The sequence below is a fragment of the Saccopteryx leptura genome, chromosome 2 (genome assembly GCF_036850995.1).
Source record: "Saccopteryx leptura isolate mSacLep1 chromosome 2, mSacLep1_pri_phased_curated, whole genome shotgun sequence".
NCBI classification, from domain to species: Eukaryota; Metazoa; Chordata; class Mammalia; order Chiroptera; family Emballonuridae; genus Saccopteryx; species Saccopteryx leptura.
The window spans coordinates 330,266,856-330,280,148 of NC_089504.1; the positions used below are offsets into that span (position 1 = coordinate 330,266,856).

General features: G+C 48.7%; 1 protein-coding gene across 3 annotated transcripts in view; it reads right to left on the reverse strand.

Moving 5' to 3' along the window:
• SPNS3 (SPNS lysolipid transporter 3, sphingosine-1-phosphate (putative)) overlaps window positions 1-3,964 on the reverse strand; it is a 50,877-nt gene extending 46,913 nt beyond the window's left edge. For 2 of the 3 annotated variants that reach the window (XM_066363402.1, XM_066363401.1), the window contains exon 1: window positions 3,510-3,964. In XM_066363402.1, the coding sequence (XP_066219499.1) occupies window positions 3,510-3,720 (211 nt within the window). In that variant the 5' untranslated portion in view covers window positions 3,721-3,964. The remainder of the gene's footprint in view (window positions 1-3,509) is intronic. The other variant, XM_066363403.1, reaches the window with a different exon arrangement.
• Between the last annotated feature and the right edge of the window lie 9,329 nt (window positions 3,965-13,293).

Here is a 13,293-nt window from a genome sequence, read left to right on the forward strand (position 1 = left end):
AATAAAAGTTCCTGGCATTATGCAACACAGCTGCCCTGCTCATGTATAAACTCCAGATATTCATAAACATCCATATACATGCATGAGCATGTATATGCAGGAACATATGTGCCTTGGCCTGCACACACGCACACCCAAGCATGTTATTCCAGGGGCATGAGCACACACACATGAGAGTACACATGAAAGCTTCAGAGAAAGGTCCTATTTAGGTCCGACCTTGGCCTCAACTCCCTGAGGGTGGTGGGCTCTTGCTGTACATTAGCCAGGTCTCTAAATCCCCTCTAAGACCTTGCTAGGCCATGGGCTGGTGCAGGGCACTTAGCCTAATGCAGAGAGGAGAATCAGGCCCCCAGCCTCCAGGTTCTGTTCCCTGAGATCCCTTAAACCATTTGTTGTATTTTAGAAACAGTTAGTCAGGGTCCTAGGCACCTGATGATCTGAGCTATGGCCCTATCATGGTGAAGAACAATCATTACTTCCATTGAGTTATGAGATGCCTGAGGGCCACACCCTGAGCTGGACATTTGCAGTGCTTCCCTAAGGAGTGGGGACTATCACTGTCCCCATGATACAGGTAAGGACTAGAGGCTCCAGCCAGCCACAGTTGCACAGCTGGAAACGGGGAAACTGGGACTAGAATCCCAGGCAGAACCACCCGGCCACCCAGTGTCACAGAAGGGGTCCCTGCAGAAATGCCCACAGGGTGGGGGGAAGGGAGAAAGCCCCCCCCCATCCACACCTCTGAGAGCTGTTAGCAGGTGAGGAATGATCAAAGAATCAGAGAAACGAAGTGAGATTTCTGTTCTGACATTTACTTTGGGCCCAATGCCACAGCATCTAGCCATGCCCACCTATATGTCCTTTCCCTCCTTTTTAATATTTTTAATTACACAAATAAAACATATTCATTGGAAAGGAAAAAATTAGACACTGGTAAGCAAAGCAAATAAGCTAAATAAAAATTCTCTCTCGCATGACCAGGCGGTGGCGCAGTAGATAGAGCGTCGGACTGGGATGCGGAAGGATCCAGGTTTGAGACCCCAAGGTCGCCAGCTTGAGTGCGGGCTCATCTGGTTCGAGCAAAAAAAAAAAAAAAGCTCACCGGCTTGGACCCAAGGTCGCTGGCTCCAGCAAGGGGTTACTCAGTCTGCTGTAGGCCCACGGTCAAGGCACATATGAGAAAGCAATCAGTGAACAACTAAGAAGTCGCAACATGCAACGAGAGACTAATGACTGATGCTTCTCATCTCTCTCCATTCCTGTCTGTCTGTCCCTGTCTATCTCTGCCTCTGTAAAAAAAAAAAAAAAAAAAAAAAATTCTCTCTCATCACACTCCTTCCATATCGGAGAATGAGGACTCATCCCCTTATTTGGTCTCCTCCTGGGATCCTCCCAGCCCTGAGGCTCCAGGTACTTCGGTGCAGCCTCATTTTTTACCTTTAAAAGCTGTCACTCTTGCCTCTCAAGGGGAGAATTCTAGTTGCCAGGACACTGGCGGGCCACAACAGTCCCCATGCACTGGGCTTGGTTTCACTTCCCCAGGCCTTCTTCCTAATGACCGCCTTGCTTCTCACTTGGCCAGAGGAAGTACCCACAGGGAAGGGGCCTCAGGCAGGCAGAACTCAGAGTCTGCGGCCCAGCCAAAGGTCTCCCAGGACAGGAGGCCGTGAGAGCAGGGACCCAGCCCTCGGGGCTCAGAGAGCTCTACACCCGTGCTTGCCCTGCTCTTGTCCATGTCCTGCCATCCCTTCCTCTTTGTGCCCTGGATCCACCCTGCAGTTCAGGCCTCCTCAGCTCTGGCCCAATCCATTGCAGTTGGCTCTGAATGAACTTCCCTGTTCCTTTTTTTTTTGTATTTTTCTGAAGTGAGAAGCGGGGAGGCAGAGAGACAGACTCCAGCATGCCCACCAGGGAGCAATGCTCTGCCCATCTGGGGCATTGTTCCGTTGCAACCAGAGCCATTCTAGCACCTGAGGCAGAGGCCATGGAGCCATCCTCAGTGCCTGGGACAATTTTGCTCCAATGGAGCCCTGGCTGCAGGAGGGGAAGAGAAAGAGAAAAAGGAGAGGAGAAAGGGTGGAGAAGCAGATGGGCGCTTCTCCTGTGTGCCCTGGCCAGGAATCGAACCTGGGGCTTCCACATACCAGGCTGTTGCTCTACCACTGAACCAACTGGCCAGGGCTTGAACTTCACTGTTTCACTTTGCTTTCATCAGGGCCTCAAACTTGATTACAGTCCCCACATTTACAAACATTCTCCATGGTTCCCCAGTGCTTCACCAGCAAGTCCAAGCACCTAGCCTGGCACCGAAAAAGCCTGTGATCTGGCCCCCGACCCTCTTTAAGAATCATTTCTTTAAAAAAAAAATCATCATCATTTTTTGCTTTCTCCCCCTTCACCATATCTGATCAGAGCATGCACATTTGCCCCATGTGCCCTGGCTCACGCTGACCCCTCTCTCAATGCCTTGCCTCACCCCATTCCCCACCTTGCCAATTTTCGCAGCCTTTAAAGCTCAAACCAAATGCTCCCTCTTCTGTGAATTCTACCAGAGCCCTCGGTCATTGGTCCTGGGGCTGCTCAGCTGAGCTCACCCCACTCTACCTGTATTAGAGCTACTTGTACATGTGTTCTGTGTCCCTCTGAGCTCATCACAGGCAGACACTGGGTCTAGGGCTGTCTGCAACCCCTGAGTCCCCTTCATTCCACAACTGCCCTCTGGTGTGCCATGCTAGTAACTGATGACTCAGTATCCTAGTCACAGGGATGCCCAACTACGACAGATACAACCTCTGAGCTCCCTAGGCCAGTTGGTACCTCCCTCATCTGGCTGCGTCTATCTGCCTTGCTCGAGTCTTATTAATAAGCTTCTCTCTCTGCCCTGTAGATGGTCATTCCTGAGTTTAGGAACTACAAGACTGACTTCCTCTCCACTGGGTCCCCAAGGCCCACTCAGGGAGTCTTGCCCATAGCTAGTACTCAGTTGATCTTGAATGAATCAGTGATAGAGAAAAGAAGGTTGAATCTGGAAGGAAAGAAGGGAGGGAGGAAGGGAGGGAGGGAGGGGGAGAGGGAAGGAGGGAGGGAGGGAGGGAGGGAGGGAAAGAGAGGGATGAGTGAGTGACAAAGGGGATTGAGCCCTGGGGCCTACAGGAAAGAAGGCAGAATGGGCAAGGTTTGCACGCAGCTTACTGTTCCACAAATACCCAGCAAGCTATTTGTTGCTTAAGAGCCAGGCCAGGCTGCCCTGTCCTCCACAGCCTCACCCCTGCATTGCACCCAGAACCTCCAGGCCTTTGCCTGAAGGCCCAGTCCTCCATACTGTCCTCACCCACCCACTCACCACCACCCACATCTATGTGCACATGTTTAATTTGTGGCCGGACTGGGAAACTAGACTGGCATGGCCAGAGGTGAGGACAGCAGGAATATGCTCCACAAGAGGAAAGCTTGCCAGACAGAAGGTCACATAGCAGGCTGCCCAGGATGCCTGTCCCCTTCCTCACCTGCGATGATGAACCAGTTCATGTAGTTCAGGAGGTTGGTGTAGCAGAGCACTGCTGCAGCCACATAAGCTCTCCAGCGGGGCAGGCTCCAGGTGGTAGGTGTGGTTGGAGGGGGACACTTACCTGAGCCTGAGGCCTCAGAGTGCCCACCTGATCCTGGGGACCTGCCCTGAGGCCCCTCCGGCCCAGGCTCCTGGCACTCCTCAGACATGCCCCACACCTTGCAGCTTGCAGCTCCTGTCCCAGACGCATGCAGGAGCAAAGACGCATCAGCTCTCTACCGAGTCACTTCCTGTGGGCTCCCAGCCTCCCAACCTCAAAGCAGCTGCCCTAACTGCTGAGTATCTTATCACAGGTTCCTGCTGAGCCCACCACAGCCTCGATGGTGAGATTTCACCATCCCCAGCCTCCGAGGCCTGCTAGAGGGGAAGAGGGCTCCTGGCTGCCTTCCCCCACCTCGGGTGACTGAACACTATGGCTGTGGTGGCCGCAGTGACTGCAGTGAGGAAGAGAAATTTAGCAGGGCAGGAAATGAGATGAGCCTCTTCGAGTCCTGATCACTGTGGGAGGGCATGGCTGTCCATACAAGAGATGTGAACAAGGGACTTGAACCTGGGTCAGATCATGGAGTCTGGGTGTTGGCCAGGAGAGCAGCATTGGACTGGACTGTAAGTGCAAGCAGCACCTGCTCCTGTCTGATGCCCCACCTGGAGAAACAAGGATGGCGGACGAGCTGCCTATGTGAAGACAGCCTGTGGGCAAAACTCAGACGGATAAAAGAAAAATTTAAGGGGAACTGTTTTTAAAAGATTTTATTATTTATTGATTTTAGAGACAGGAGAGAGAGAAAGGTAGGGGGAGAGGAACAGGAAGCATCAACTTGTAGTTGCTTCTCATCTGTGCTTTGACCGGACCAGCCTGGAGTTTTGAACTAGCAACCTCAGCATTCCAGGTTGACGCTTCATCCACTGCGCCACCACAGGTCAGGCTTAAATAATTTTTTATGGCTCTGGTTGGATAGCTCAGTTGGTTAGAGCATCATCCTAAAACACAGAGGTTGTTGGTTCAATCCCCAGTCAGGGAACATACAGGAACAGGTCAATGTTCCTGTCTCTCTGTCTCTTTCTCTCTCCCCCCTTTCTTCTCTCTCTAAAATCAATAAATTTAAAATATATATAAATAATGTTTTATTTTTCAGTTACAGTTAAAACACAATATTAGTTTCAAGTGTACAACATTTATATAACTTACAAATGATCACCCCAATAATTCTAGTACCCACCTGGCACCACACATAACTATTACAATATTACTGACTATATTCCCTATGCTATAATTTACATCCCCATAAATATTTTGTAACTATCAGTTTGTACTTCTTAATCTCTTCCCGTTTTTCAGCCATCCACTTCCCCCCTCCCAACTGGCAACCATCAAAATGCCCTATCTATGAGTTTACTTCTGTTTTGTTTGTTCATTTATTTTGTTTTTAGATGCCATATAAATGAAATGACATGACATTTGTCTTTCTCTGATTTATCTCACTCAACGCAGTACACTAGTGTTGAGATTCAAATAATTTAACAACTGGTTCTCTGCACTAATGATCATTTTAAGTATAAAAAAATGATATATCAAAAAGTAGTTTATTATTTCATGCATTTAATACTTAAATAAGAATAATAAGCCCTGGCCCGTTGGCTCAGTGGTAGAGCATTGGCCCCAGCATGTGGAAGTCCCGGGTTCGATTCCCGGTCAGGGCACACAGGAGAAGCACCCATCTGCTTCTCCACCCTTCCCCCTCTTCTTCCTCTCTATCTCTCTCTTCCCCTCCCACTGCCAAGGCTCCATTGGAGCAAAGTTGGCCCGGGTACTGAGGACGGCTTCATGACCTCCACCTCAGGCGCTAGAATGGCTCTGGCCACAACAAAGCAACACCCCAGATGGGCAGAGCATCGCCTCCTGGTGGGCATGCCGGGTGGATGCCGGTCTGACACATGCGGGAGTCTGTCTGACTGCCTCCCTGCTTCTAACTTCTGAAAAATACACAAAAAACAAATAGTAAGGAATATAAATTTGTGATTTCCACATTGGGCAACTGCCCAGGTGCCCACCTTAGAAAGCATCCTGATTACAAGTGCCATGAAAATGTGGTATATACATGTAAGGCAGGGGTCGGGAACCTATGGCTCGTGAGCCAGATGTGGCTCTTTTGATGGCTGCATCTGGCTCACAGACAAATCTTTAATAAAAACAATAATAATGCTAAAAATATAAAACATTCTCAAGTATTACAATCCATTCATTTCCTACCGCTCATGTTCATGGTTGCGAGTGGCTGGAGCCAATCACAGCTGTCCTCCGGGACAACACCAAATTTTTATTGGATAATGCGTAATGTACACGGGTCGTTGTATGGCTCTCACGGAATTACATTTTAAAATATGTGGCGTTCACGGCTCTTTCAGCCAAAAAGGTTCCCGACCCCTGATGTAATGGAATATAATCCGGCCACAGAAAGGAAGGAGGTCCTGATCCATGTGACACTGGGGCTGAACCTTGGAACCACGCCGTGTTAAGGCAGCCAGACATAAAATGTCACATATTGTATGACTCCATTCATATGAAATACCTCAAATAGTTTAATCCATAGAAACAGAAAGCAGATTAGTGGTTGATAGGGACTGAGAGGAAAGGGAATGTTTAATGGGTACAGGGTCTCCTTTGGGAATGATGATATTGTTGTGGAACTAGATAGAAGTGGTGGTTGCATAAGCTTGTGAATATACCAAATGCCACCAAATCATATGCTTTAGGCTGTCTAAAATTGTACATGAATTTCACCTCAATTTTTTTTAAAAAGTTAAATCAAACAAACAAAAAACCTAGTCTGGTGACATGGCAAGAATGTAAGCATTGCCATCTGACAGGCCTAGGTTCAAATTCCAGTTGTGTTTCTTCCTAGTTTTGTGCCTTGGGCAATCCCCGAACTCCCTAGCCTTGGTGTCCTCATGTGTGACAGTGAGAAGAATATGTGTTTAAGGCGTGAATTGTGAGGATGAACTAAGATGAGTGTAACATTCCCAGCATAGAGCCTGGCACACACACTCAGTGAGTGTTGACCATAATGATTGTTGTAATGATGATGATGGTGACTGGCCCTTGTCCTCTGCCATTCAGTTTGACCACATAATATACCCCATGTGGATGGTCTCGGGAAACAAAGGGAAGTTCAAAATCAGACCCTCCAACGTGAGCACGCGCAGGCAGCCTAGCGTCAGAGTGAAGCTCCTGAGCCCTGCAGCTGGGCTCACCACTCCCTGGCCATTTGATCTTAGGCAAATCAACCTCTCTGTGCCTCAGTTTCCTCATCTATAAAGTGGGAGTAATAATAGTACATACATCATAGGGTTGTTGTGGCTTAAATTAGATAATGTGTGAAAATGCCTAGATCTTTGCCTGGTATTGAGGAATTGCTCTTTGTTAAGTAAAATGGGGTTATCCCTGATACACACAGATGGGACTTTAGTCTCAGCTCTGCCTTCAGAGCTGACGAATGGCAGGCAGTTACATCCTCAAGTATGAACGCACTAATACAAACCCACAAATGCACACACACTCACATACACACAAACTACACAAGAACGCTGTAGCAAGTGAGTATCAAGACAGAGCTGTCCTGCTTGACCTGTGGTGGCGCAGTGGATAAAGCGTCGACCTGGAATGCTGAGGTCGCCGGTTTGAAACCTGCACTTGTCTGGTCATGGCACATATGGGAGTTGATGCTTCCTGCTCCTCCCTCCTTCTCTCTCTCTCTCTCCTCTCTAAAATGAATCAATAAAAAAATAAAAATAAAAAAATAAAATAAATTAAAAAAAATTTAAAAATTAAAAAAAAAAAGGCAGAGCTGCCCCCATCTGAAGGCTGCTGTTCCAGACAGGGCTTGTCACGATCAGCTTTTTCCAGAGTCCAGGCCTCACCAGGCCAGGCCATAATGCCATGTGCCTTAACTTACAAAGCCAGGCAGAGACAAGGGAGCCGCTCGTGGAGTTAGAACTCCCAGAATTGGCCCAATTCGGGAGGTTGGGTGTTGGCCAGGAGAGCTGCACTGGAACACAACCAGCCTCCATGGACTCCTGGGCTTCCAAGTGTGGCTCCCACCAGGATTTGACTCCCAGAAGGGTTCTGGATGAAAAGGCTTTGCCACACATTCCTGGCACATCTTGGGAATGAAGCAGAAAAACATCAACGTTCAGGAGCAGGAGGCCAGAAGGGGCGGCACTGAGTCATGGATGAGCAGGTAGGAAGCGTGGGTTCAACACTTTCCCGCTCAGGGCCTCTCCTTTCTCAGCTGCACACTGACAGTTGTGGTAAAGGGATTGGATGGTCCTAGAAGGACCACTCGGCTTTCCAGTTTGTGTGTCTTCTCTCAGCTCTTAGAGGGCAGGCATCCCACTGCGACTCCTGAGAGGGACCCAGGAAGCAGAACCCATTCACTTCTCCAGGAGCCACCAGGCCGCTGCTGCCGCCTTCTGACCGTCCAGGAGTCCTGCTTTTCAAAGAACAGAAAAATTTCTACATGGACACTGACAGGAAACACTGTTTTTGAAAGAGAAAAGTATGGACTGGGGAAGACACTTTGTGCATGCTCTGGAGCCCCATCAGAGGAGGACTTAGGAAGGGACAGGGTCACCCCCACGCTGGCTGCAATCCTTCACCATGCATGGCAGCCTCCTCCCAATCACAGAGACCCAGGACAACTGGCACGGCAGAGTCTGTCGTTTTTGCACATTGAGGCATAGGTTCAAAATCATTTTCCTTGAAAAGTAAATGTGCACATTCTCTAATGAAAGAAGGAATTCAAGTCGTTACTTGTACACCCATGTTCATAGCTCTATTACCCACAATAACCAAAAGGTGGAAACAACCTAAATGTCTATCACTGAATGAATGAGTAAGCAGTGTGGACTCTCCATACAATGGAATATTATTCAGCCTTAAGAAGGAAGCACATTGTGACACATTGCTACAACATAAATGAACCCTGAGGACATTACGTCGAGTTAAATAAGCAAGACACAAAATGACAAACACCGGGCCTGACCTGTGGTGGCACAATAGATAAAGTACCTACCTGGAACGCTGAGGTCGCTAGTTCAAAACCCCGGGCTTGCCTGCTCAAGGCACATGGGGGAGTTGATGCTTCCTGCTCCTCCCACTTCTCTCTTTCCCCTCTCTAAAACGAACAAATTTAAAATATCCAAAAAAAAAAAATGGCAAACACTGTACGATTCACTTATGTGGGGTACATAGAGTAGGCAGATTCATAGAGACCAAAAGTAGTTACCAGGAGTGGGGAGTGGGAGGGGGTGGCACTGGCAAGTTCTTGTTTAATGAGTACAGAGTTTCAATTTGGGAAGATGAAACAGTTCTGGCAGTGGAAAGTGGTGATGGTTACACAAGGTAAATCACTTCTGCCATCGAATTATACTTAAATAAAAAAGGTTGCCTGACCAGGTGGTGGTGCAGTGGAAAGAGCGTCGGACTGGGATGCAGAGGACCCAGGTTCGAGACCCCGAGGTTGCCAGATTGAGCACGGGCTCATCTGGTTTGAGCAAAAAGCCCACCAGCTTGAACCCAAGGTTGCTGGCTCCAGCAGGGGTTACTCGGTCTGCTGAAGGCCCGCAGTCAAGGCACATATGAGAAAGCATTCAATGAACAACTAAGGTGTTGCAATGCGCAATGAAAAACTAATGATTGCCTCACTAGGCAGTGGCACAGTGGATAGAGCATCGGACTGGGATGCAGAGGACCCAGGTTCGAGACCCCGAGGTTGCCAGCTTGAACATGGGCTCATCTGCTTGAGCAAAGCTCACTAGCTTGGACCCAAGGTCGCTGATTCGAGCAAGGGGTTACTCGATCTGCTGTAGCCCCACGGTCAAGGCACATCCAAGAAAGCAACCAATGAACAACTAAGGTGTCGCAACGAAAAACTGATGATTGATGCTTCTTATCTCTCTCCGTTCCTGTCTGTCCCTATCTATCCCTCTCTCTGACTCTCTCTCTGTCCCTGTAAAAAAAAAAAAAAAACAACTAATGATTGATGCTTCTCATCTCTCTCCATTCCTGTCTGTCTGTCCCTGTCTATCCCTTTCTCTCTCTGAAAAAAAAAAAAGGTTAAAATGGGCCTGACCAGGCAGTGGCACAGTGGATAGAGAATTGGCCTGGGACACTGAGGACCCAGGTTCAAAATCCCAAGGTCGTCGGCTTTAGCAAGGGGTCACTGGCTCAACTGGTGCCTCCACCACTCCCCCATCAAGACACATATGAGAAAGCAATCAATGAACAGCAAAGGTGCTGCAATGAAGAACTGATGCTTCTCATCTCTCTCCCTTTCTGCCTGTCTGTCCCCACCCCCACCACACACAAAAATAAAATGGTAAATTTTATGTTATGTGTATTTTATCACAATTAAAAAGGTAAATGTGACCCTGTCCAGTTGGCTCAGTGGTAGAGTGTCGGCCTGGCGTGCAGGAGTCCTGGGTTCAATTCCTGGCCAGGGCACACAGGAGAAGCGTCCATCTGCTTCTCCACCCCTCCCCCTCTCCTTCCTCTCTGTCTCTCTCTTCCCCCCCCTGCAGCTAAGGCTCCATTGGAGCAGAAATGGCCCGGGCGCTGAGGATGGCTCTGGATGCAAGAGAGCTACGCCGCAGAGGGGCAGAGAGCATCGCCCCCTGGTGGGTATGCTGGGTGGATCCTGGTCGGGCGCATGCGGGAGTCTGTCTGACTGCCTCCCTGTTTCCAGCTTTGGAAAAATGCACCCCCCCCCCAAAAAAAAAGGTAAATGTGGTGATTGTAAAGATTTTAAAATGGTAACATTCTAGATTCTGGGTTTCACAGGATTGGTCAAATAAGTCATGGTACCTTTACAAGTGTATGACATGTATTCATCATTCTAATGCCATACACAGTACATTGCATTGCCCAGAATATCCTTTCTACTCTACATATTAGTCTATGTTGATCAGAAATGTGTTCAAGACATGACAGTCAAGTATAAATAAGAGTGTACAAAAAGTAGGTCCAGAATGGCCCCTTTCGGGTAAAAATGATAAAAATAAATACAAGAAAAAGTTGGCCCTAACCAGTTGGCTCAGCATGAGAGCATCAGCCTGGTATGTGGATGTCCCAGGTTCAATTTCCGGTCAGGGCACAAAGGGGAAGTGACCATCTGCTTCTCCACCCCTCCCTTTCCCTTTCTCTCTTTCCCCCTCCCACACCATTACTCAATTAGTTCGAGCACATCAGCCCAACTGCTAAGGATGGCTCCATAGAGCCTCCACCTCAGGCGCTAATAGCTGTTGTGAGCATGGCCCCAGATGGGCAGAGCATCAGCCCCAGACAGGGGTTGCCGGGTGGATGCTGGTCGAGGTACATGCAGGAGTCTGTCTCTTTATCTCCCCTATTCTCACTTAAAAACAAAAACAAAAAAACGAGTTAGCACATCATAATTCACTGAGCTGCTTGCTCCTATAAACTAACACAGACGTTCATTTGAGATTAGTTTTCATGGAGGCCCTTCCAGAAAGGTTCCTATTAGAATTTAAATTTGTTGTTGTTGTTGTTAACAAAAGATATGTTTTGACCTCGCAGAATAAAAAGCGAGAGGAAATCACCCAAGAATCACTCTTCAGAAATTTGCAGGAAGTCTTCGTTCAGCTGCAAGCTACAGAAGACCCAATCTCAGCTGAACAAGGACATGAATTATCTCACACAGGAATCGTCAGGAACTCAGAGGGTTAAGGACTGGTTAGCTCAGAGGCACTATGACATCATCGAAGACTCCAGTATTTTCCATCTTTCCTTTCTGAACTCTTCACAGGGTTGGCCTTTGATTACTTATCTTTTATGGCATTTTACAAATGCCCCCCAAATTTTACAACTTTAAACCACAATGGCCATTTATCACCTCCTGTGGTTTCGGCGGACCGGGTCGGGATTTGCGAGCAGCTGACTGGCTGTTCCAGCTCAGTCTCTGTGTGGCTGCAGTGAGATGTCAACTCACTCACGTGGCTGGCAGGTTGGCTCCTCTCCACAGCACTGCTTGAGCGTCCTCACAGTATGGCGTGCTTCCTTGCATGTCCTTGCACTATGGTGGCTGGCCTCCCCCGGAGGAAGCAATCCAGTAGGGACCAAGGCAGAAACTTCACGACCTCTCATGACCTAGCCTTATAGGTCTGGATTCTGTTGTATTGTACTGGTCACACAGGCCAGCCCTGAGTCACTGTGGGAGGGGACTACACAGGGCGTGAACACCAGGGGGTGAAGCTCACTGGAGATCATCTTGCAGGCTGGCTACCACAGCCTTCAGCTTATCATCTCACATATGAGAAAGGAGATTTCTCCTTACCTGTGTTTGTTTGTACTTATCAGGGAGGAAAATCTTTCCTAGAAATCCCCCAGCTGGCATGCCCTCAGGACTCACTGGCCAGGTTTGAGTCACTGACTGTGCCCCAGCTGCAAGAGAAGCTGCCAAGATGGGCACCAGGGAAGCTGCCCCTGTTAGTGAGGAAGGAAAAGAACAGTGGCGTTTGGATGAGCAAACACTTTCCATAGGTGGTGGCCTGAAACGCCATCCCCAGGGAACCGGGTGTAATTTTTTTTTTTTTTTTTTTTTGTATTTTTCTGAAGCTGGAAACGGGGAGAGACAAACAGACTCCCGCATGCGCCCAACCGGGATCCACCCGGCACGCCCACCAGGGGGCGACGCTCTGCCCACCGGGGGGCGATGCTCTGCCCCTCTGGGGCATCGCTCTGTCGCAACCAGAGCCACTCTAGCACCTGGGGCAGAGGCCAAGGAGCCATCCCCATCGCCCAGGCCATCTTTGCTCCAATGGAGCCTCGCTGCGGGAGGGGAAGAGAGAGACAGAGAGGAGGGAGGGGGGGAGAGGGGGGAGAAGCAGATGGGCGCTTCTCCTGTGTGCCCTGGCCGGGAATCGAACCCTGGACTTCTGCACGCCAGGCCGACGCTCTACCACTGAACCAACTGGCCAGGGCGGAACCGGGTGTAATTTGACCCTTTATGTTCGGAGGGTTTAAATAAGTTCCTGGTGTGGTTTCCTAAGGAGGAAAGGAAAAATTGAGGTACTGAATAGCTCTAGGAGGACTCAGGTGCCAGAAACTATCCTAACCCAGGGCCCCTGAAGCTCCAGGACAGATAGCAACTTAAATGTCACCTCCTCCAAGAAGACTTCCATGACCACTCAGTTTACAGAAGTCATCCACTCTCTGTCCCAGCTCCACAGTTAATGCTCTGCATAGCTCTTGTCAACTGTCTGATAGTTTTCTTGCTTGTTTGTTTTCTTCTCCCCTGGTTTATCTCAGTAGCTGCTGTATCACCAGTGCCGTGGTCCCTGGCACTCAGGCCATGTTCATTCACATTTTAATAAAGAAAAAAATAAATTTCTGTGTGCCTCTGGGCAGGTCAGTGCTATTCTCAACCTTCTTGAGGAAATGAAGTTATTGACTGGATAAGCTCTTTGATTCTGAGATCAGTCAGCCTTTAAAGTGAGTCAGTTATGATAATCAGTGACCACCAGGTGTCGCTAAAGACTAAGACAAGAGCCTTCCTCATTAAGCTTGTTTCTTGGCAAGGCCCACAAGCATCTAAAGCAGGGGTAGTCAACCTTTTTATACCTACCGCCCACTTCTGTATCTCTGTTAGTAGTAAAATTTTCTAACTGCCCACCGGTTCCACAGTAATGGTGATTTATAAAGTAGGGAA